Source organism: Tamandua tetradactyla, chromosome 19 (genome assembly GCF_023851605.1).
Source record: "Tamandua tetradactyla isolate mTamTet1 chromosome 19, mTamTet1.pri, whole genome shotgun sequence".
Lineage (NCBI taxonomy): Eukaryota > Metazoa > Chordata > Mammalia > Pilosa > Myrmecophagidae > Tamandua > Tamandua tetradactyla.
The window spans coordinates 70538165-70561985 of record NC_135345.1 but is presented as its reverse complement, the minus strand read 5'-3'; the positions used below and the strand labels follow the sequence as shown (position 1 = coordinate 70561985).

The 23821-nt window shown below is 37.3% G+C and overlaps 1 protein-coding gene across 5 annotated transcripts in view; it reads left to right on the top strand.

Annotated features, from left to right (window-relative positions):
* LOC143663678 (UDP-glucuronosyltransferase 2A1) overlaps window positions 1-3817 on the top strand; it is a 60405-nt gene extending 56588 nt beyond the window's left edge. For all 5 annotated transcript variants that reach the window (XM_077137158.1, XM_077137157.1, XM_077137156.1 and 2 more), the window contains one exon: window positions 3481-3817. In XM_077137158.1, the coding sequence (XP_076993273.1) occupies window positions 3481-3757 (277 nt within the window). In that variant the 3' untranslated portion in view covers window positions 3758-3817. The remainder of the gene's footprint in view (window positions 1-3480) is intronic.
* The last annotated feature ends 20004 nt before the right edge of the window (window positions 3818-23821 follow it).

Below are 23821 nucleotides of genomic sequence, written 5' to 3'. Positions count from 1 at the left end.
TTTTGCTCATTGCCTTTATGTGAGAATGAGCATTGTCTGAGTATAATAAACTTCAGCCTCACTTCCTTTCCTTTAGTACTTTGTAAACGTTATTCATAGACTTCTGGCTTGGAATGTTGTATCCGAATTTCTGAGGCCTAATTGGTTGTTGTATTTTTTTAAGTTTTTGTCGTTTTGCTTTGTTTTCAGATAGAAAATATCTTTATTCTTTGATTCAGAAACTTAATTATAATATATTTTTACATCAATTATTTTTTTCTATTTTCCCCTGGTTTATGGTATATTCTTACAGCACCTGGAACCTCAGGTTTCAGTTTATACTTTGTTGAGATGTTTTGGTTTGTTTTTCTTCCCTATTATTATATCTATAATTGTTTTAATTAATTTCTACTCTTGTTAATTCACTATGATTGTGTCAAATAATTCCTCAAATATATTTTTTCCCATTATAAGCAGGGTTTGCTGTTTCTAATTTCTCTATTCAGTCTGTAAGGTGTTATTTTTACTCAATTTATTTCAATAGCTCATCAATTCTCTTTTATTATCTCTTATTTATTTATTTATTTATTTGTCTTGAAATTTTTAATGGTATAACATAACATATATACAAGGCAAGGAAATAAAAAAAACAATGCTTTTCAAAGCACTCTTCAACAAGTAGTTTCAGGACAGATCCCAGAGTCTCTCAGGGGCTACCATAAGATCCTCTCTGAATTTTCCTTCTAGGTGCTCTAGAATGTAGGAGACTAGAAGGATTAAATATTCTTTTTATCATCACAATAGACTTTTTTTCTTCTTTTTTTGTAAAAAAATAACATATATACAAAAAAAAAATACATTTCAAGCATTGCACCACAATTAGTTGTAGAACAGATTTCAGAGTTTGGTATGGGTTACAATTCCACAATTTTAGGTTTTTACTTCTAACCACTCTAAGGTACTGGAGACTAAAAGAAATATCAATTTAATGATTCAGCATTCATATTCATTTGTTAAATTCTATCTTCTCTGTATAACTCCACCATCACCTTTGATCTTTTAATCCTTCTGTTTAGGGTGTTTGGGCTATGGCCATTCTAACTTTTTTATGTTGTAAGGGTCTGTCACTAATACGGGGTAGGGAGATGGAACTATTTGATGTTCTAGAGAGGCTGGGCCCTCTAGGTTTCAGGACTTATCTGGACCAGGGACCCATCTGGAGGCTGCAGGTTTCTGGAAAGTTACTCTTGTGCATGGAACCCTTGTGGAATTATATATTGCCCTAGGTGTTCTTTGGGATTGACTGGAATGGTCCTGGTTGGGGTTTGGCAGGTTATGATAGGTAACAGGGTCTAACTGAAGCTTGTGTAAGAGCAACTTCCAGTGTAGCCTCTTGACTCTATTTGAACTCTCTCAGCCACTGATACCTTATTAGTTATACTTCTTTTCCCCATTTTGGTCTCCTATTTATTTTATAATATGATTTTTTATTTCTTATTTTATTAACCATACATACATATTATACATCAATTTTTCTCTTCTTTGGGTAATATACTATACCTGACTGCATTCTTTATCTGTCATTGTTATTTTTTTTTCCCTGTGTTAATGTGGATGAGGTATCAGGCCCTGTATTTTTTTTTTATCTTGCTCTCTAAGTATTTGCTCTGAGAAGTGGATTATATTTTAACTTCTTTCCACATTATTTCAGAATCAATTATTTTTATTCAAAGCCAAAACTTCAAGGGTTTATATATTATTCCATATACTTTCTGAACACTGAAGTTCAAGAAATAGGGGAAAAGCTAGAATTTTGTGAGCAGCTTTTATGAAAAGAACTTAGCTGCAAAAGCATCAGTTATATGTCCTTACAAGGCCAAGGAGCCAGTGCATTCTTTCCAACAAGGAAGACACCCAACACTTGACTTGGATGCATCATAAAGTGTCAGTGCTGTTTGTTCATTTCTCCTTCCCACCCTGCATTCCACGCACTTGACACACAGTAATATATAGCTATATGTCATAATTTTAGGCTATTATAGAAATTAATTCAGGAGCTGGGAAAGTCTTAAATCTTACTACAATTTTTGTTTCTTAAGAAATGTTGGTATTGATATCTAAAATACTGTTAATTCTATTCTCTGCATTGTTGGTGCTGATGGTATTATTCATTTTATAAAACATCAGCACAATAGGCTGTATGACATTTTTCACTTCACTTTATTCTATAGAATGCTCTTTATTAATTTATTTTTCTTTAATAGAGCAGTTGTGGATTTACAGTACAATCATGTACAAAATACAGGACTCTCATATACCACCCTATAATTTACACCTTGCATTGGTGTGGTACATTTGTTATAATTGACAACAGCACATTTTTAGAATTTTACTATTAACTATATATATATATATATATATATATATATATATATATATATATATATATACTTTAACTTAGGGTTCACTGTTTGTATAGTGTAGCTCCAAAGATTTTTTAACTTTTTTTATTGTTACCATGTCTAACCTTTCCCTTTTAATCTCATTCAGATATATATATTTCACTGCTGCTAATTACATTCACAATGTCGTGCAACCATCACCACTATCCATTATCAAAACATTTCCCTCATTCCAAATAGAAATCCCATTCATTCTAAGAGTACATGAACACTTCTCTTTCCCAATCTTTGTCTTTCGGGCAGAACTTTCACATACCACCCCCAAACCACAGTAAAACCTGATTTTGGGCCAGCTTCCAAAAACCTTCAAGAGAAAGCATAGATGTTCTTTCAAATTCACGGATGTCTGCCCTTAGTGATATTAACTGTATAAATATTGTACTTGGTATTCCTTAATGTATTTGAGGACCTTATTCCAGCAAGATATTTATGATTAACTCCAAAACTCAAAGTCTGTATAGACGGATATGCCATTTCTTAATTTAAACTTTTGTCTGCATCATATTTTGGCACAGTCAAAAGAGGCTCTATCCTTTGCATCACACAAACATACAAATGAATACAAATCCATAACCAGGATCTCAGAGACTGAGAAAATGGCTCACTAATATTAATAATTCCTTTTGCCAGCTGTCATCACCTAGCCAGACATCATCAACTAGCCAGACATTATAGGCTATGATTATAGACTTTTAATGGACCTTTCCCCACACTCTCAGGTATTTAACCATCTTGGTGTTGAAAAAGTGTCACAATTTCTTCTTCAAAAAATTAGACTAAACATTCTAAACAAACATTCCATTTCTTTTTCTGCCTGAAACTGCCTACACTCTGTTAAGAATATATTTCTTCCCCTCCTTTCCCTTTGCATGAGGTAAAATCCAATGCAACAAGCAAAATACACATCATAGCAAGATTTAATATTTTTGTCAATATTTCTATGGCCTATGTCTTGTATAATTTATATGACAAGTATCACATACATAACTTTAATGGGAATAAAAAGATCCTAATTTCTCTGTGTGTATTTTCTTTCCAGTTATAAAGAGAATGCTATGAGGTTATCAAGTATCCACCACGATCAGCCTGTAAAGCCCCTGGATCGAGCGGTCTTCTGGATCGAGTTTGTTATGCGCCACAAAGGAGCAAAGCACCTTAGGCCAGCAGCCCATGACCTCACCTGGCTCCAGTACCACTCTCTGGATGTCATGGGGTTTCTGCTGGCCTGTGTGGTAACCGCTATATTCTTGATCACAAAATGCTGTGTTTTCTTTTATAAACAATTTGGTAAAAATGGAAAGAGAAAGAGGGACTAGAACCTTCTATTTCAGCAAAAGCCTAAGTGGACAAAATCTACTTATTCTAGTCATAATAAACTTAATGAGAACATTTCACCTCCCTCTTCTTTCCCAGTTTCCCATTCCACTACCTTAGCCTAGTGACTTAATGTCGATAGACATTAAGTAGTAAGCATGTCTCCTTCTTCTTTCGTCTTTTTCTAGGAGACACTACCTTGTTCCTTCCACTTTCTTGACGCAGAGGCACTAATAGTTCTAACATGTTCTATACATAAACTAAATATCATTTTTCAACCTTAAGTGATATGCTTAGTAGCAATATGCTAATTCTGGGGAGCTCACTACATGTGAGCTGAATTCGATGGATGTAGGGGACACAGCAGAGTAAAATTCACAAGTTCTCTTTCACTAGAAAAATCAGAGACATGTCAGAGAAGCTAAGTTTTTATGAGAAAATTAGTAACAACTTTTTCAATAAAAAGAAGTCTTTCTCCTTGCCACATGCTACTGGTATTAGAGCATAAATTGATAATAACAGTGCTAGGGCATTGCAGTAAGAAAAATACATGATATTTCCATAAAGCTCATCTAGAATATCATTGCTTAAGTTTCTCCTTTAGACAACAAATATTCTCATGTGCCTTCTATATGTGGACCATTCTTGGCACTGCTTTAAAAAAATAAAGAAAATCAATGAGTCATTACTTTATCTCAAGGATAGAATATCATCAGTTTTTTAAAGGTCAAGATGCCATTTTGAAAGAAAAAACTATATTAACAAATTATCTTATTAATTTTATGAATCTTTTAATCAATAGCACAATTGAAAAGCTTAGAATTAATTGTTGATTCATTAAATTTAAAAATTACTAATATCCTTATCTCTTATCATTATATATAATCAAATGTATAATTTACTGTGAGAAAAGGAAGAAATATTTATTCTGAAAATAAAATCATTATATGGTTTTCAGTCTCTATATTTACAAAGGTAAAGTCATCAATTAATTACCTGTTTTGTTAAGGATATGAGATATTGGATTATCTGTTTGACCGAGAATATGCTGTATTATATTTATGAAAGCAAAGCTCTAAACTAAGGCAAATATTTATATTTTTTTCAGATTTTCATTAATTTACCATATCTATTAAGGTTTGCAGTCAACTACCTTCATACACTTTTAATGACATTCTTAAAGTTTTAATTTTAGAACTGAATACAGTTTTAAAAGAGATAAGTGACCTCTAAATGGCTTAGTGAAAATTCTGAAATTCTTATACATTTTAATATGGTATATTTGGAATTAACTGCCAGTATAAAAATAACGCTGTGATAGGTAATGTATTTCTTCTTGATTATATATGTGACTGAAAATGCAAATAAATTCTGCAAGCTTTGTGAATGCTGAAAAAGTTTCTAAAAATTAAAAAAAATAAGTGATTCATATTGATAAGGGTTTTGAATTAATTTATTGCACTTAAAATTGATGTTATTGTATTTTGAGAAGAAGTGTTTGTGTTTGTTTTAAGCTCTGCCTGTTCACTGTAGTAAGAATGAAGCAATAAATTTAAGCTGAGCCCTGCATACACTCAGGCACCTATTTTGGTTTCTGTGACTGGCCACCTATTGCATGCAAAAAAAACTGTCACTCAGTAGCTACTCCTTTCCTTTCCCTTCAATGCCCATTACAATTTTAAATCAATGAGAATCATACTTGTGTTGGCCTTGTGGTACATTCCGTAAATATCACTCAATTAATAGTCTGCCACAGAGTATTTAAGAGCACTCTTTCCTGTGTATTATGTTTTAGATGTCTAAAACTCTAAGCAGAAATATCATGCATAGAACTCACAGGAGGATTCTGGTCTAAAAACATAAGATTAGATGTCAACAGTCTATCACTCAGTATGTTATTCCATGGTACTGGGTGAAATCCTACAGCTACGGAAAAGAAGGTCTACATTTCATTTATGGAACTTGAGTAAAAATAAGATATTACCAAGATATTACCCAAGATAACTCAACTGAGGATAGTTTTAGGATGTGACTACTTCTAGAAATGGCACAGCAAAGGAATAAACAAGAGGTAATGAATTGCCAAGAGAACAAATTCTTTATCAATCCTAGGGCAGAAAAAGCAAAAAGAATAAATAACACCCTTAGAATCCAATAAAAACTTGAAATGTGAAAGCGTCACATGGCGAGTGACAGGTTCACAGGAGACACAGGTACTGCCACAAATGTGAGGTCAAAGCAGAGAAGGACCAGTTAATATATGACCTGATTTCTCTCTTTTTGTTCTGATGATTTTCAGGTCCCTCCCTTGACTGAATCTCACCAAGGCAAGTGGTAAAAAGTCCTGCAGCATAAAACAGAACAGAAAAGGGCTGAGAAAAGTCTCCTCCTTTAGTCACTCTTGTAGCTGTTTAGATGGAGAAACTTCCATCACTACAAAACAGATACCAAGGTCCCTAAGACAGAGTAATTTTGCAGTTCTCTTACAGTCCTGATTTGCCACGACCAGCATGGCTCAGTGTCGGGACTGAAGGGAGGCAACAGGGAATTGAGAGAGAAACACAAGAGCAAAGATATAGTTAAAGCTGGAACCAGGTGGGACACTGGGCTTGGATGGAGACTCAAAGGCCCCCAAGAGGTTCAGCATGGTTTATTTTACAGGGCTGCGAGGGAAAGAAAGTAAAAAATGTAACTAAAGAATACAGGAGGAGGAAGAACGAGCTGAACCATCTGCTTCCTCGTGATCAGATCAGTCAAAAAATTATGCGTTTCTCAAGGCCTCCTTTGGCCCCAGACTCAAAGCAGCTTTGCAACACTTTAGTCTTTTCAGAACATCAGGGGCCCTTTCTCACAGAGACAGCTTTGCTGTATCTCTGCAGCGAGCATGTGACCTCTGCCTCATCCATGCCTGGCACTGATTTCTAGTGTAGTTGGGAGGCTGAATTGTTAATTTAACTTATTTCTGTCTATCTACATTCTATTTGCCCTTTATCCTCTGGCAGAATTCCACTGTTCAGAATTCTCTAACTGGTGGAATGAGCCAACTTATTCATTCAAAATCCAAATGATGGTATGTCCTTTGTTTGCTATACTTTTTTTATCATCTTAATTATTGAACATCAGATTGTTAACATGTCCATTTGTAATTTGCTGTATTCTAGATATAGTTTTGCCTATATTTATATATGGCAACAATCTAATTTATCTGTGGTATTTTATATCAATTACCTCTACAAGATGGTAATCTTTGATGAAATTCTGCTCCAGTGGAGTTCAAAATACTCAAGAACAAACAGATTCTAATACATGTAAATCATAGCTATACTCCAAGATGAAATCATTCCTCTCTCATCTAAAGGTTGTAGTGATGAACAAAAAAAAAAACTTCTCTAAGAAATTAGTGAAAGGTACTTGTCAGAAAAGCCATTATCACTTTCATATATTCTATCTATAAAACAGCACCATATCTCATGCATTTCTTGAGACAGTACCACAAATACTTATGGCTTTGCTTCCCAGCTAATACCTTAATAAGCTGTCATTGGATGATAGGGAACATGGCAATATCAACCAATTCCAAGACTGTGCTCCCCTTGTTGCTTTTCTTTCACTGTAAGATGTGTTTCCAGGTCATACCCAATGTTGAAATCAGTAACACGATAGTAACTAAGGATGTCTTCCTTTCCACATCTCATGATGTTGGCAGTAATATTGCAGAGAGGTAGAGAAAAACTTGTCTTCTGAAATTACTATCTACTCCTGTGAGAGGAAAACTGAAAATTCTCTAAGAGTGAGGTGACCAATACAATCATTCTGCTTTTTTTGTGATTGACTAGACCCCTAGAGAATGCTCTCATATTGAGATACCTGCTATCAACAACTGAGCACGTTACAGCTGCAGTTGCCAGATCAGTCTTGGTGAAGATAAGTCCACATGATATGAACTTACGCATAGCCTGTCCCAGACAGCAGTACTCCCACATACATTTTGCTTTCAACAAGTTCTGGAGGATCTGGAGAAAGAGACTATCCCATTTATTTCAGCTTTTCTTAGATGTTAATTGATTAATCAGATGTAGCAAATGGAAGGCAATAACCTCATCTATCTTGTTTATCTTTGCATCTTTAGTATCTATTGGTCACCTGGACACACAGTATTAATAAACAATAATTGAATTAGTAAATAAACAAAGAACACTCACAATTACTAGACAGACTGCAATGTTATAAAAAAGGACCAAGATAGAACAAAGGGAATGTGGAAGAAAAATTGAAAGGTATGGTTTGTCAAAAAACAAAGTAAGAATTTCAAAAGATGAAATAGTATTGAATTCTAGGTCATATGAGCAAAATGGCTCAAATGTTTTAGATGATTTGGGGATTTTGCTGCTGGCCCTTATATGAGCTATTTCAGTGAAATGGTCAGGACAGAAACTAAATTACAAAATATGAGGTTAGAAAGTAAGAAAAAATGTGTGGACAACTCTTATAAAATTTACTTGTAGATGGGAAAAGAGACAGGGAACTTGACAAAGTGATGGCATATATATCATCCATCCCTTTATATATGTTCATGCTACCCTGCCTCACTTATTTTCCCCAAACTCTTTCTCACATCTTCCACCAAGGTTTTGGGTCTTCATCCGTATTTATTTTTTTCACTTAAGCATTTTTTATTTTTCAGCAAATGCCGGATAATTTAGGAGGTAGCTTCAAATTTATAGGGTCATTTAGCAACATTTGACACCTTTCTTTTTGGAACTCTTTGTCACTTCAAATACAAAGCATGTTCTCTTCATTTATTTAATTATTTTACATAGTCCTCAGAGGAATGCTATTTTTTTAAAGAAAAATTTTTTCCATTTATTTTTCATTTTAAAAGTATATATGCTTTTTTAAAGTGTGAAATTGAATTTTTTCTCCCATTTATTTGGGAATTCTTTATTTAGAAAGGCTATTGAAATTTTTATAATAACTTTACAGCTAATCATTTTTAATTTTCTTACTGTTTAATTTAAAATTTTATTTCTCTAATATTTTTCAGGCAGACAGAACAAAATCTCCTGAAAATATGTTTTCAAATATCCAGTATTTATGCAATTGTTTCTTTAAATTTTTAGTGTTATTGACTGGTTCACATAAAAAAGTGGTAATGATACTCATCCATGCCATTTCCTGACTTTCACAAATTAATTCTATTAACTTCACTATTCAAGTTCATACAGCTTTGAATCAAGAGAATACTTTTTTCATTGAAAGGAAATACATACAAATATAATATATAATAAATATATGATGTTTCACTCTCTTAAGAAAATTTATATAACATGCTTCTTTGCCACTTAAGAAATTGTTCATATGTTTTTCACCTTTGAAGTGTTTATACGATGATTTATATCATCTTACTAATATAAAAATTCATTATTTTGGTTTCTAAGAGACAAACATATAATCTGAAAACTTATATGGTTTTATTAATTTATAGCAAAGATTTTCAACTTTTCTGTGAATTACCTTCCTTATTTATATGATTTAATCTATTCCTTTGGTCTTTACTTCTTGTGTCTTATATAAGAAGGTTTTCCTTCTCTCCAGTGATAAATGTGATCTTCAATATATTCATTTAATTCATTTAATACATTCAATATTTTATTTACTAATAAAGGCCCTTTGCTGGTTTGAAAGGATTTATGTACTCTAGAAAAGCCATGTTTTAATCCCAATCAACCTTGTGAGAGCAACGGTTTCTTCTAATCCTTATTCAGTACTACAGGTTGGAAACTTGATTAGGTTATCTCTATGGAGATGTGCCTCAATCAGTTGTAGGTATTAAACTGATTAGATGAAGATGTGCCTCTACCCATTCTATGTGAGTCTTGATTCATTTACTGAGTTCTATAAAAAAGGGGGCATTTTGGAAAGAATTCCTTTGAGAACAAGGAGAGAGCCACAGAACCACAACAGAAGAACAAGAGAACCATAGAGGTCACCAGCCAGTGAGCTTTGGAGGTAAAGAAGGAAAATGCCTCCCAGGGAGCTTAATGAAACAAGAGGCTTGGAGAGGAAGCTAGCAGATGCCATGTTCACCACGTGCCTCTCCACTTGAGAAAGAAACCCTGAACTTCATCAGCCTTCTTGAATCAAGGTATCTTCCCCTGAATGCCTTATATTGGACAATTCTATAGATTTGCTTTAATTGGGACATTCATGTCCTTAGGACTTTAAACTTGTAACTTATTAAATTCCCATTTTTAAAAGCCATTCCAGAGTGGGCAACAGTGGCTCAGTGGCAGAGTTCTCGCCTGCCGTGCCAGAGACCTGGGTTCAATTCCTGGACCCTACCTGTATTAGTTAGGATTCTCTAGAGAAACAGAATCAATAGGGAACACTTGCAAATATAAAATTTATGAAAGTGTCTCATGTGACCGTAGGAACGCAGAGTCCAAAATCCACAGGGCAGGTTGCGAAGCTGATGACTCCTATGGATGGCCTGGATGAACTCCACAGGAGAGGCTCACCAGCCAAAGCAGGAATAGAACCTGTCTCCTCTGAGTCCTCCTTAAAAGGCTTCCCATGATTACATTTAGCATCACTAATTGCAGAAGACACTCGCCTTTGGCTGATTACAAATGAAATCAGCTGTGGATGTAGCTGATGTGATCATGACCTAATCCTATGAAATGTCCTCATTGCAACAGACAGGCCAACGCTTGCCCAATCAGATGAACAGGTACCACAACTTGGCCAAGTTGACACCTGTCCCTAACCATGAAGTCCACCCCTTGTCAACTTGGCACCTATATATATATATATCACCTTAGACCATACTTAATTTCCAAATGAAAACAGATAAGCACACATTTTTTTTCTTTTACCTGACAATACTCAATGGTCCTGCATATAACTGGAAACACATTAAATCTCTCCAGAATAGGGTGCAAATCCTTGGGCAACATTCATTCTTAAACTTGATATCTTAAAACTTAAATAGTATAACATGAACAAAACAGCATTACAGTCCTCGTTTCTGTAACTGATCACGTGGCCGAAGTTCATATTTATCACTACCTTCTTCCACTACCCATTCCATGTTCCCTTTCCCCTCAGCAAGCACTTCAGCTGGCCGTGGTTCTTTGCCTGGTGGGGTGACCCAAACCTTCATTCCTGAAGTTTCAGAGCCATTAGTAGTCCTGCCTGGATTGTGTTGTTGCAATTTTCCATTAGTACTACCAGGGCATGGTAGTACTAATAGACACCCCAGAGGATCTCCTATATTCCAAGAAAACTCTTCTTTACCTCCATTATGTAGTTCTACTTCCTTCTGATAGTCAGGGTCAATTACCCCAGACAATAATGTAATCCCCTTCTTGGTGTGTTGATCCAGAGGCATAAGTAGCCCAAAGTGACCAGGTGGCAATCTTAACTTCCAGTTCAGTGGTATCACTGTTGTTTCTCCTGGAGGAAGCACACCCCGTTTTGGAACTAAAACCTGTTGTTAGTTGCTACCTTGAACTCAGGGTAGCAAGGACAGGAAGCAAAAATTTTCCTAGTGGATCACTAGGGGTAATAGTGAGTGGCACCACACCCATTTCCACCCCTTGGTTCCTGGACCCATGGATCCTGGCTATGGGAGAAACAGCACCATACGGCGGATGCTGATTCAGAGCATACACAGCTTCCTGGAGAACATTACCCCAGCCTTTCAAGTTTTTGCCACCTAGTTGGCACCGTAATTGAATTTTCAAAAGGCCATTCCACCGTTCTATCAATCCAGCTGCTTCTGGATGATGGGGAACACGGTAAGACCAGAGAATTTCATGAGCATGTGCCCATTCCCGCACTTCATTTGCTGTGAAGTGTGTTCCTTGATCCGAAGCAATGCTATGTGGAATACCATGACAATGGATAAGGCATTCTGTAAGCCCATGGATAGTAGTTTTGGCAGAAGCATTGCGTGCAGGGAAAGCAAACCCATATACAGAGTATGTGTCTATTCCAGTTAGAACAAATCACTGCCCCTTCCATGAAGGGAGTGGTCCAATGTAATCAACCTGCTACCATGTAGCTGGCTGGTCACCTCGGGGAATGGTGCCATATTGGGGGCTGAGTGTGGGTCTCTGCTGCTGGCAGATTGGGCACTCAGCAGTGGCTGTAGCCAGGTCAGCCTTGGTGAGTGGAAGTCCATGTTGCTGAGCCCATGCATAACCTCCATCCCTACCACCATGACCACTTTGTTCATGAGCCCAATGGGCAATAACAGGAGTTGCTGGGGAAAGAGGCTGACTGGTATCCACAGAACGGGTCATCTTATCCACGTGATTATTAAAGTCTTCCTCTGCTAAAGTCACCCTCTGGTGTGCATTCACATGGGACACAAATATGTTCATGTTTTTAGCCCACTCAGAAAGGTCTATCCACATACTTCTTCCCCAGACCTCTTTGTCACCAATTTTCCAATTATGGTCCTTCCAAGTCCCTGACCATCCAGCCAAACCATTAGCAACAGCCCATGAGTCAGTATACAAACACACCTCTGGCCAGTTTTCCTTCCAAGCAAAATGAACAACCAGGTGCACTGCTCGAAGTTCTGCCCACTGGGAGGATTTCCCATCACCACTGTCCTTCAAGGACACCCCAGAAAGGGGTTGTAATGCTGCAGCTGTCCACTTTCGGGTGGTACCTGCATATTGTGCTGAACCATCTGTAAACCAGGCCTGAGTTTTCTCTTCTTCAGTCAATTCACTGTAAGGAACTTCCCAAGAGGCCATAGATCTGGTCTGGGAAAGAGAAGGTAATGTGGCAGCAGGAGTAGAAACCATGGGCATTTGTGCCACTTCTTCATGTAACTTACTTGTGCCTTCAGGACCTGCTCTGGCTTTATCTCGTATATACCATTTCCATTTTACAATAGAGTGCTGCTGTGCACGCCCAACTTTATGGCTTGGTGGGTCAGACAACACCCAACTCACAATAGGCAACTCAGGTCTCATGGTAACTTGGTGGCCCATGGTTAAGCATTCAGTCTCTACTAAGGCCCAGTAGCAGGCCAAAAGCTGTTTCTCAAAAGGAGAGTAGTTATCTACAGCAGATGGTAAGGCTTTGCTCCAAATCCTAAGGGTCTGCATTGTGATTCTCCTATAGGGGCCTGCCAAAGGCTCCAGACAGCATCTCTATTTGCCACTGACACCTCCAGCACCATTGGATCTGCTGGATCATACGGCCCAAGTGGCAGAGCAGCTTGTACAGCAGCCTGGACCTGTTGCAGAGCCTCCTCTTGTTCAGGTTCCCACTCAAAACTAGCAGCTTTTCTGGTCACTCGATAAATGGGCCAGAGTAGCACACCCAAATGAGGAATATGTTGTCGCCAAAATCCAAAAAGACCAACTAGGCATTGTGCCTCTCTTTTGGTTGTGGTAAGGGCCAGATGAAGCAATTTATCCTTCATCTTAGAAGGGATAATTTGACATGCCCCACTCCACTGGACACCTAGAAATTTTACTGAGGTGGAAGGCCCCTGTATTTTTGTTGGATTTATCTCCCATCTTCTGACACGCAAATGCCTTACCAGTAAATCTAGAGTAGTTGCTACTTCTTGCTCACTAGGTCCAATCAACATGATATCATCAATATAATGGACCAGTGTGATGTCTTGTGGGAGGCAGAAACGATCAAGGTCTCTGCGAACAAGATTATGACATAGGGCTGGAGAGCTGATATACCCCTGAGGTAGGACAGTGAAAGTATATTGCTGACCTTGCCAGCTGAAAGCAAACTGTTTCTGGTGGTCCTTACTAATAGCTATTGAGAAAAAAAGCATTTGCCAGATCAATAGCTACATACCAGGTACCAGGGGATGTACTGATTTGCTCAAGTAATGATACTACATCTGGAACAGCAGCTGCAATTGGAGTTACCACCTGGTTGAGTTTACGATAATCCACTGTCATTCTCCAAGACCCATCTGTTTTCTGCACAGGCCAAATAGGAGAGTTGAACAGGGATGTGGTGGGAATCACCGCCCCGGCATCTTTCAAGTCCTTAGGAGTGGCAGTAATCTCTGCAATCCCTCCAGGAATATGGTATTGCTTCTGATTTACTATTTTGCTTGGTAGGGGCAGTTCTAGTGGCTTCCACTTGGCCTTTCCCACCATAATAGCCCTCACTGCATGAGTTAGAGAACCAACGTGGGGATTCTGCCAGTTGCTCAGTATGTCTATGCCAATTATACATTCTGGAACTGGGGAAATAACTACAGGATGGGTCCGGGGGCCCACTGGACCCACTGTGAGATGGACCTGAGCTAAAACTCCACTGATCACCTGGCGTCCATAAGCCCCCACTCTGACTGGTGGTCCAGAGTGATGTTTTGGGTCCCCTGGAATTAATGTCACTCTGAACCAGTGTCTAATAATCCCCAAAACATCTGATCATTTCCTTTTCCCCAATGCACAGTTACCCTGGTAAAAGGCCATCAGTCTCCTTGGGGAAGACTTAGAGGAAGATTAACGGTATAAATTTTTGGCAGTGTAACAGGTTTCTTCCCCATAGGGACCTGGCCTCCCCTTCATTCAAGGGGCTCTGGGTCTGTAAACTGTTTCAAGTCTGTAAATTGATTAAGGGGCCGTGACTCTGTGTTTTTGTAATTCAGGTTAGACTTCTGTTCCCTTGACCTAGAACCCTTTGTTTATACAGCTCCAACAAGAATTTAGTAGACTGCCCTTCTAGTGTATTTCTAGACACCCCATGATTTACTAGCCAATGCCACAAATCTCTGCGTGTCATATAATTTTGTTGCCTCCTTTGAGTTTGTTGTCTATTATAATAGCCGTGTCTACCCTGTCTTTGGTGATTAAGTGCTGCCACCTGGCTTCTGCCAACTCAGGATCCTGTCATCCCCATTGTGTTTAAGGATTCCAGCTCAGTGACAGTAGTTCCTACAGTAATATCTGACCTACAGAGAAGTGCAACCACAGAGCTCTTGAGGGATGATGGTGCTAGTCTCACAAACTTATTTCTCACTGTTCTGGTAAAAGGTGCATCCTCTGGACATTCCTGGGGTGTAAGAGGAGGCTTTACATGATAAATCCACTCTAACATTCCAATCTCTCTAAGCCTCTGGATTCCCTCATCTACATTTTACCAGGGCAGTTCTGGCATTTCAACCTCAGGTAATGTTGGCCACCTTTTGATCCATGTTTCAACCAACCACCCAAACAAGCTGTTAACACCTTTTCTAACCGCTCGAGCTATAACATTGAATACAGAATCTCTGCTCAGTGGGCCCATATCAATAAATTCAGCCTGATCCAGCCTTATATTTCTCCTACCATTATTCCACACTCTTAAAATCCATTGCCACACATATTCCCCTGATTTCTGTCTATATAAATTGGAAAACTCACACAGTTCTTTTGGAGTACAACGTACCTCCTCATGTGTGATACTTTGTACTTCACCTTTGGGGCCTGTTGGGACTTTAGTCTAGTTATAGGTCTATAAGAAATGAGGGGTGGTGGGGGTGGGTCATGAAAAGAATTAGAAATATCTTCCAAGCCATTTGCTTCAGGGCCTTCATTTGCAGTTTCATCTGGTGAAACAGGATTAATAACTCTAGGGCTAATCCCTTCAGGAGGAGGTTGGGTGGCCAATTCCTCAAGGCAGGCTGGAGGTGGGGTGGCTATGTCCTCAGGGAAGACTATTACAGGGTTATCTAGAGAAGGCTCAGCATGGTCTAGGGTTTCAACCTCACCCCCAACATCATTATCAATCCATATGTCACCATCCCATTTTTCAGGGTCCCACTCCTTTCCAATCAACGCCCTCACTTTAACGGCAGACACCATGCAAGACTGAGATTTCAATTTATGCTGTAAAGTTGCTACTCTAACAATAAGATTCTGAGTCTGATTTTCAGAGATCTCAAGTCTACGGCTACAGGAAATAAGATTTTCCTTCAGGATACTCATAGAAACGTCTACATCTTTCAGACGGCACTTAAGCTTCTCATTTGAAGCCTTAAGCCCATCCCTTTCACCCCTTAATGTAGACAGTGTATCTAACAACAACCAACCAACATCTCTATAACCCTTATTTCTACAAAACTCTGTAAAGGTGTCAAAAACATTATCTCCCAGAGTCTGGCTTCGTACAAGTGAAGCATTAGGAGAATCAAATGATGATATTTTGACTATCTTTTTTGCCAACTCACTCCATGGATTGGGAGTGTCATTCTGATTATAGGAATCAGAGTCTTTAGTGTTTCTGAGTCCAGTCAGAGTAGAAAATCATTCATTAAAACCCATTTTTAAGATTCTGTTCCTTAAGAACCACTCCTGGTACCAAGATGTATTAGTTAGGGTTCTCTAGAGAAACAGAATCAATAGGGAACATTGCAAATATAAAATTTATGAAAGTGTCTCACATGACCATAGGAATGCAGAGGCAAAATCCATAGGGCAGGCTGCGAAGCCGATGACTCCAATGGACGGCCTGGATGAACTCCACAGGAGAGGCTCACCAGCCAAAGCAGGAATAGAACCTGTCTCCTCTGAGTCCTCCTTAAAAGGCTTCCCATGATTACATTTAGCATCACTAATTGCAGAAGACACTCCCCTTTGGCTGATTACAAATGGAATCAGCTGTGGATGTAGCTGACGTGATCATGACCTAATCCTATGAAATGTCCTCATTGCAACAGACAGGCCAGCACTTGCCCAATCAGATAAACAGGTACCACAACTTGGCCAAGTTGACACCTGTCCCTAACCATGACACTACCTATGCAAAAAAAAAGCCATTTCATTTTTGGTACATTGGATTCTGACAGCTAATAAACTAGAACATTACTATTTATTATTTTAAAATGGAATTTCTTTTCAACCCCACCCTGATCTGAAAAATCACTTTTCATATATATGCCAGATCATCAAATGTGCATGGGTTTCTTTATGAACTATAGAAGTGTACTTTCAAAATATGTTCCTCTTTAAAGATATCTATGGCACACACTTTTAAATATATTAACAGAATGTAGCTAAGCAAGATACTAAATAACTTACTCTAAGTGGGAAAATATTGCAAAAAATATATGAATATCAAGTCAAGATTCTTAAATAATTAACAAACAGATTGAGCACCAAAAAAAAACAAAAACCGCACACAGAGAAAAACAAAACAGGATTAAGTGGTTTCACTCCAGAAATGCAGCGATATTCAGTTAATGGGAGAGACATTAATAGAAATCATCATGTCAACAGTTCAAAGGCATAACCAGAAAACAGAGAGAGAACAAAGTCAACCAACAAGAAAACCCTTGGTAAAAGAGTGAAGATGGGATGGTGTGGTGGTGGCTCAGTGGCTGAGCCATGCTGGAGACCTGGGTTTGATTCCTTGTGCTTGCCTTGCAAAAAAAAAAAAAAAAGAGTAAAGATGAACTTCAGAATAAACTTGTCAAGGAAATCAATGCCCAGACAGCAAGAAAAAATTGTAAGTCACACTAGGTAAATTGATATGGCACACTCAGTGGGACAAAGGGCAATAAAATTTCAAATGTGATACTGGAGTGGAAACAAGTAATTCAGGATAAATTCAAATAGATGCACTAAATCAAATCAGTGAATTGAGGAAAATATGGCAAAAGAGATGAAGGTTATAAAGAAGACACTGAGTGACCACAAAGAAGAACTAGAAAGTTTGAGAAACCAAATGGCAGAATGTGTGGGAATGAAAGGCACAATAGAGGAGATGAAAAACACAATGGAGACTTGCAGCAGTAGATTTGAAGAGACAGAAGAAAGGATTAATGACTAGAAGACAGGATATTTGAAATCCTACACACAAAAGAACAGATAGGGAAAAGAATGAAAAAGCTTGAGCAGGGTCTCAGGGAATTGGATGACAACATGAAGCACATGAATATATGTGTTATGGGTGTCCCAGAAGGAGAAGAGAAGGGAAATGGGGCAGAGAGAATAATAGAGGAAATAATCATTGAATTTTTCCCATCTCTTATGAAAGGCATAAAGTTACAAATCCAAGAAATACAGCATACCCCAAACAGTACAGATTTGAATAGACCCACTCCAAGACACTTACTAAGCAAATTAGCAAATGTCAAAGACAAGGAGAGAATTCTGAAAGCAACATGTGAAAAGTGATCCATCACAAACAAGGGAAGTTCATTAAGACTGTGTGGATTTCTCAGCAGAAACCAAGGAGGCAAGAAGGCAAGTGGTATGATGTATTTAAGATGCCGAAAAAGAAAAACTCCCAACCAAGAATTTGATACCCAACAAAACTGCCCTTCAAACATGATGGATAGTTTAAAATGATCAAAAGACCTGCTCTACAAGAAATATTAAAAGGCACACTATGGGCAAATAGAAAAAGACACCAGAGAGATTTGCAGAAGAGTGTAGAAATGAAAACTATCAGTAGGGTAAAAAGAGAAAAAAATAAGATATCACGTATGAAATCCAAAAGACAAAATGGTATAAAAAAATACTTCTTTTACAGCAATAACAGTAAGTGTTAATGGAGTAAACTCCCCAATCAAAGACATAGACTGGCTGAATGGATTTAAAAAGCAGGACCCATCGATATGCTGTCTACAACAGACTCACTTCAGACCCAAGGATCAAATGGTAGAAAGTGAAATTTGGAAAAAGATATTCCATGCAAACAATAACCAAAATAGTAGCTATTTTAATGTTAACCACATGGACTTCAAATGCGAAAACAATTAAAAGAGACAAAGGATACTATATATTAATAAAAAGGATAATTCATCAAGAAGACATAACTAGGGCGGGCCGCGGTGGCTCAGCGGGCAAAGTGCTTGCCTGCTATGCCGGAGGACCTCGGTTCGATTCCCGGCCCCAGCCCATGTAACAAAAACGGAGAAACAGAATACAATAAAACAAGAAAATGTTTAAAAATGTTTCCCTTTCTTCCTTCCTTCCTTCCTTCTATCCTTCCTTCCTTCTCTCTGTCTTTCCTTTAAAAAAAAAAAAAAAAAAAAAAAAGACATAACTATCATAAATATGTATGCATTGAGCCTCAGTGTTCCAAAATACATAAGGCACACACTGACAACACTGAAAGGAGAAGTAGATGCTTCTACAATGTTAGTTGGAAACTTCAAAACATCACTCTCATTAATGGATAGAACATCTAGACAGAGGTTGTTCTAGTTTGCTAGCTGCTGAAATGCAACATACCAGAAATGGGATGGCTTTTAAAAGGGGGAATTTAATAAGTTTCTAGTTTACAGTTCTAAGGTCGAGAACATGCCCCAATTAAAATGAATCAATAGAAACGTCCAATCTAAGGCATCCAGAGAAAGATACCTTAGTTCAAGAAGGCTGATGAAGTTCAGGGTTTCTCTTTCAAGTAAGAAGGCACATGGTGGACACAGTCATGGTTTCTCTCTTGGCTGAAAAGGCGGATGGTGAACCTGGTGCCATCTTCTAGCTTTCTCTCCTGGCTTCCTGTTTCACAAAGCTCCCCAGGAGGCATTTTTCTTCTTCATCTCCAAAGCATTGGCTGGTGGACTTTCTGCTTCATGGTGCTGCAGCATTCTCTGCTCTCACTGAGTCTCTTGCATTCTCCAAAATGTTTCTTCTTTCATAGGATTCCAGTAAATTAATCAAGACCCACCCAAATGAGTGGAGACAAATCTCCACCTAACCCAGTTTAACAACCACTTGTGATTGAGTTACATCTCCAGGGAGATGTTCTAATTACAGATTCAAACATACAGAGTTGAATAGGGATTATTTTGCTTTTATGAAATGGGATTTTGATTAAAACATGGCTTTTCTAGGGTACATACATCCTTTCAAAATGGCACAGAGGATCAACAAAGAAACAGACATCTTGAATAGTATAATAAATGAGCTTGATTTTTCAAACATTTATAGAACATTTCACCTCACAAAAGTAGGATACACATTTTTCTCAAATGCTGATGGATCATTCTCTATCAACATGTGGATAGACCACATGTTGGGTCACAAAGCAAATATCAATAAATTTACAAAGATTGAAATTATACAAAACAATCTGTTGGATCATAATGGAATGAATTTGTAAATCAACAACAGACAGAGGGTCAAAAAATTCATAAACAAATGGAGGCTAAACAACACACTCTTAAACAACCAAGTGAGTCAAGGAAGAAAATATAAGAAATCAGTAAATCTCTCAAGGCAAATAAATGAAAAATCAGTGTATCAAAATTCATGAGATGCAGCAAAGATGGTGCTGTGAAGGAGATTTATTGTGCTAAAGGCCTACATTTAAAAAGATGAAAAACAAAAATCAAGGAATTAACTGCTCATCTGAAAAAAACTAGAGAAAAGAATAGCAAACTAACCCCAAAGCAAACAGAAGGGAAAAAGTAATGAAGATTAGAACAGAAATAAATGAAATTGAGATCATGAAAACAATAGAGAGAATCAACAAAACAAGAAGTTGGTTCTTTGAGAAAATCAATAAAATTGATGGATGCTTAGCTAGGGTGGTAAATAAAAGAGAGGATGCAAATAAATAAAATCAGAATTGGGAAAGGGGACAAAACTACTGACTCTACAGAAATAAAGGAGATAATGAGACAATACTATGAACAACTATATGCTAATAAAGTAGACGATGTAGACAAAATGGATAACATTTTAGAAAATCATGAACAACCAACATTGACTCAAGAAGAAATAGACAACCTCAACAAATCAATCACAAATACAGAGATTAAATCCATCATCAAGAATTCCCCAAAAATAATAGTCCAGAATTAGAAGCGTTCACCTTTGAATTCTACCAAGCATTAAGAAACAAATTAATTTCAATCCCACTCGAATGCTTCAAAAAAAAAATTGGAGAGGAGGGGAAAATACCTAGCTAATTATTGAAGCCAGCATTATTCTAGTACTAAAGCCAGACAAAGATGCCACACACACACACACACACACACACACACACACACACACACACAAATTACAGATCAATCTCTTTAATGAATATAGATGCAAAATTCTTAACAAAGTACTTGTAAAAAGAATCCAGCAGCACATCAAAAGTACTATACACCACGACTAAGTGGGATTTATTCCAGGTATGCAAGACAGGTTTAACACAATAAAATCAAGTTATGCAATACACCACAATAAATCAAAGCACAAAAAACACATGCTCATCTTAACTGAGGTAGAAAAGACATTTGATAAAATTAAACATCCTTTTTTGATGAAAGAACACTTCAAGAGATCAGAATCGAAAGAAACTTCCTCAATGTGATAAAGGGAAAAATGAAAAACCTGCAGCTAACATTATAATAAATGGAAAGGCCAAAAAGGACTATATACAGAAAACAAAAGCTTTACTTTAAAAATGTCAAAGAAGAACTAAATAAATGGAGAAACATTCACTTAATGGATTGCATGTTATATAGTTAATAAGCCCATTCTACCCAAATTGGTTTATTGATTCAATGCTATACCAATCAAATCCCAGCAACTTACTTTGCAGAAATAGAAAAACCAATAACCCAATTTATCTGGATGAGCAGGGTGCCTCTGAATGCTAAAAATATTTTGATAAAAAAGAATGAAATAGGAAAGCTCATACTACCTGCCTTTAAAGTATTTACAAAGCTACAGTGTTCAAAAGAGCATGGTACTGGCATAAAGACATATACTAACCAATGGAATTCATTTGAGTGTTCAGAAATAGAACCTCTCTTCTATAGACAGTTGATCTTTCTTAACTCAACTGGGACAGTGTAGCCTCTTCAATAAATGGCACTTGGAAAACTGAATATCATATCTAAAAGAATGAAAGAGGACCCCTACCTCACACTTTATGCAAAAATCAGCTCAAGATGGATCAAAATTCTAAATATTAGAGTTAAAACCATGAAACTTTTTAAAGAAAATGTAAGGCGCTACCTTATAGATCTTGTGATAAGAGGTGGTTTTCTAGACCTTATATCCAAAGTGTAAGCAATGAAATAAGAAATATATAAATTGGATGTTTTCAAAACTGAACATTTTTGTACATCAAAGGACTTTGCCAGGAAAGTTAAAAGACAGCCTATGCAATGATAGACAATATTTGGAAATCACATATCAGATAAGCATTGAATATACTAAATATATTAACAGATCCTACAACTCAACAACAAAAAGACAAACAACCCAATTACAAATGGGCAAAAAACCTGGACAGACACTTTTCTGAAAAGGAAATACAAATGGTTCAAAAACATAGGAAAAGATGCTCAACTTCACTGGCAAGAAGGAAAATACAAATCAAAACAACAATGAAATATCATCTTATACCCACTAGAATGGCCATTATAAAAAAAAACAGAAAATTAGAAGTTTTGTAGTGGTGTAACCACTCTAAAAGGCAGTTTGGCAGTTCCTCATGTAACTAAGCATATAATTGCCAAATGATCCAGAAATCCCATTACTAGGTATATATTTGGAAGAATTTAAGGCAAGGACATGAACAGACACTTGCATAAGGAAAACAGACCAAATACCCATCAATGGACAAGAAGCTAAAAATGTGTGGAATATACACACAAAAGAATACTACACAAATGTAAAACAGAACAAAGTCATCACACATGCAACAACTTTGATGAACTTTGAGGACATCATGTTGAGTGAAATTAGCTGGAAACAAAAGGATGAATTAATGAGCAAAGTTTGAGAGTTAAAGTTGAGAGCACAGGTTATCAGGAGATAGAAAGATGGTGGAGATTGGACATTTGATCCTGAAGGAGTTCAGAATATTCAGCAAGATTGATTGTAAAGATCCAAAATTGGATAGCACAAAGATATCTGATAGTAGCACAAATATAAGAATGCTTTTGCATGAGGGAGAACAAATGAACATTATAACCGTGAGGTGTTGAAAATGGGGTGGTATATGGAAAAAATACACTCCGTGCAAACTAGGGTCTATAAGTAACTGTAATCTTGTAACATGCTCCCGTTTACTTTAATAAAGACAATATGCAAGCGCTAAATGTCCATAAGAGGGGAAGATGGGGTGGGGGGGTGTAGGGTTAAGGAATTAAGAGTAGGACAAACTTGACCTGAGGATGACCTGCAAGCGGGTGTCTCAGGTGAAGGAACTGCAAACAGTTCCTTGAACTGCTTGAGAATAGGGAGTTCTGCATACTGGGCTGTAAATAAGGCTGGCTATCTTGCTTAAAGAATGTAACAAAATAAGTCTCAAGGCTCGCTTGTTTTTGTGCTCATACTCACAGCCGTTGTTTGTATAAGAAACTAAAATAAAAGGTCTTGGAGTTGACAGTGAGGCTGCTATTTGCCTGAGCGAGCAGTAGCCCTCTGGTCTCCTTTTGTGCATCCATCTCTCTGGTCTCATCCTTGCTCTGTGACGAACACAACAGAGGGGTATGGGAATCTTGTGGGTGGTGGTGTTTCTTCTTTTTATTTTATTTTGCTTTTTATTCTTCATTTTTTTCCTTCTTCTTTCTTTGTGGAAGAAATGAAAATGTCCTCATATAGATTGTGGTGGTGAACGCATGGCTATGCAATTATACCAAGAGCCATTGATTGTTTACTTAGGTGAGATTTTTTTTTTTTTTTTTTTTTACATGTGCAGGCACCAGGATACAAACCCAGGTCTCTGGTATGGCAGGTGAGAATTCTGCCACTGAGCCACCATCGCACTGCCCACTTAGGTTGGATTTTATGATGACTGAATAAAACTGTTTCACAATGAACATACAAGTATGTCAGAAAATGTGGAGAGAGAGTTGTACCTAGTTGTCCACAGGCATTGTCTGGTTTCACCTTGAAATAGCTGTGGCTGCCAATTCATTGACAAATCCAAAAATGAGATATAATTGTCCTTGCAGTGGACAGCAAGCAAAGAAGGCTTTGTTTAAGAAAAGTGAGAAGGAAATTTTGAGAATTGTTTTGCCATTACTATATTGATTGTGTTACCAATAGGTGTTATAGCTACCAAAGAACAGCAAATATAAAGAAATAATATATTCCACATCTTTATCCTTGTTTGAAAAGCTCCCC